The sequence below is a fragment of the Orycteropus afer genome, unplaced genomic scaffold (assembly GCF_000298275.1).
Source record: "Orycteropus afer afer isolate SDZICR_OR568_19922 unplaced genomic scaffold, OryAfe1.0 scaffold13587, whole genome shotgun sequence".
NCBI lineage: Eukaryota > Metazoa > Chordata > Mammalia > Tubulidentata > Orycteropodidae > Orycteropus > Orycteropus afer.
This window is the reverse complement of record NW_006935174.1, coordinates 1825-2932: the sequence shown is the minus strand read 5'-3', so window position 1 is coordinate 2932 and position 1108 is coordinate 1825. Positions and strand designations below refer to the sequence as shown.

Below are 1108 nucleotides of genomic sequence, written 5' to 3'. Positions count from 1 at the left end.
TAGGCTCTCCCTACTGAGGCTCCACGCATCATCTCACCCTCCCTCTTCTAGGGTGACCTCTTCATCCACCCAACTGCCTGCACTCTTGCCTGCTCTCCTTGATAAGAAATCATGCCTCGAGGTCAGAAGAGTAAGCTCAGAGCCCGTGAGAAACGTCGCCAAGCCCGCCAGGCTGAAGATGAGACCCAAGGTCTAGAGGGTGCTCAGGCTGTTGCAGCAGAGGTGGGAGACACCCCCTCCTCTGCCTCTCCTATCCCGGGAGAAAGATCCCAGAATTTGCCTGCTGCTGAAACATGTAGCACTCCAAAGCCTCCTCGGAGAGCTGCAGCTGTGTCATGCACCGGTGCAGATGAACGTGCCAGTAGCCAGGATGAGCAAAGCCCAAGCACCTCGAAGGCCAACGAAAGCTCAAGCAAAGATCCTTTACAAGATCAATTAGTATTGTTGGTGCAGTTTTTGGTGAAGAAGTATCAAAAGAAAGAGCTGATTATGAAGGCAGAAATGCTAAAGTCTATTACCACAAAATCTAGATGTCACTTCCATGAGCTCCTGAACAGAGCCACTGAGTACATGGAGGTGGCCTTTGGTCTTGACTTGAGGGAAGTGGATCCCATCAGACACTGCTATGCCCTTGTCAACAAAATGAATCCCTCCGTGGATGAGATGGATAACGATGAAGGAAACATGCCCAAGACTGGCATCCTGATGATTGTGCTGGCTGTGATCTTGGTGAAGGGGAACCGTGCCACTGAAGAAGAGGTCTGGAAAGTGCTGAATATGATAGGGATATATGCTGACAGGAATCACGTCGTCTTTGGAGATGCCAAGAAGCTCATCACCCAAGATTTGGTGCAGCTTAAGTACCTAGAGTACCGACATGTGCCCAACAGTAATCCTCCATGCTATGAATTCCTATGGGGTCCAAGAGCTTACGCTGAAACCAGCAAGATGAAAGTCCTGGAGTTTCTGGCCAGGATCAATAAAACCACCCCCAGTGCCTTCCCATCCCTGTATGAAGAGGCTGTGAAGGATGAGGAAGAGAGAGCTCGAGCCAGAGTTGAAGCCAGGGCTCAAATTAGTGCCACAGCAAATGCACGTTCCAGGGCCA

At 50.5% G+C, this 1108-nt stretch overlaps 1 protein-coding gene across 1 annotated transcript; it reads left to right on the top strand.

Moving 5' to 3' along the window:
• Positions 1-111: 111 nt before the first annotated feature.
• On the top strand, positions 112-1056 carry LOC103213596 (melanoma-associated antigen B18-like; the record flags this gene model as incomplete). Its single annotated transcript, XM_007959333.1, has 1 exon — positions 112-1056. A coding segment is annotated over exon 1 (945 nt), but the record flags the coding sequence as incomplete, so codon positions are not given.
• Between the last annotated feature and the right edge of the window lie 52 nt (positions 1057-1108).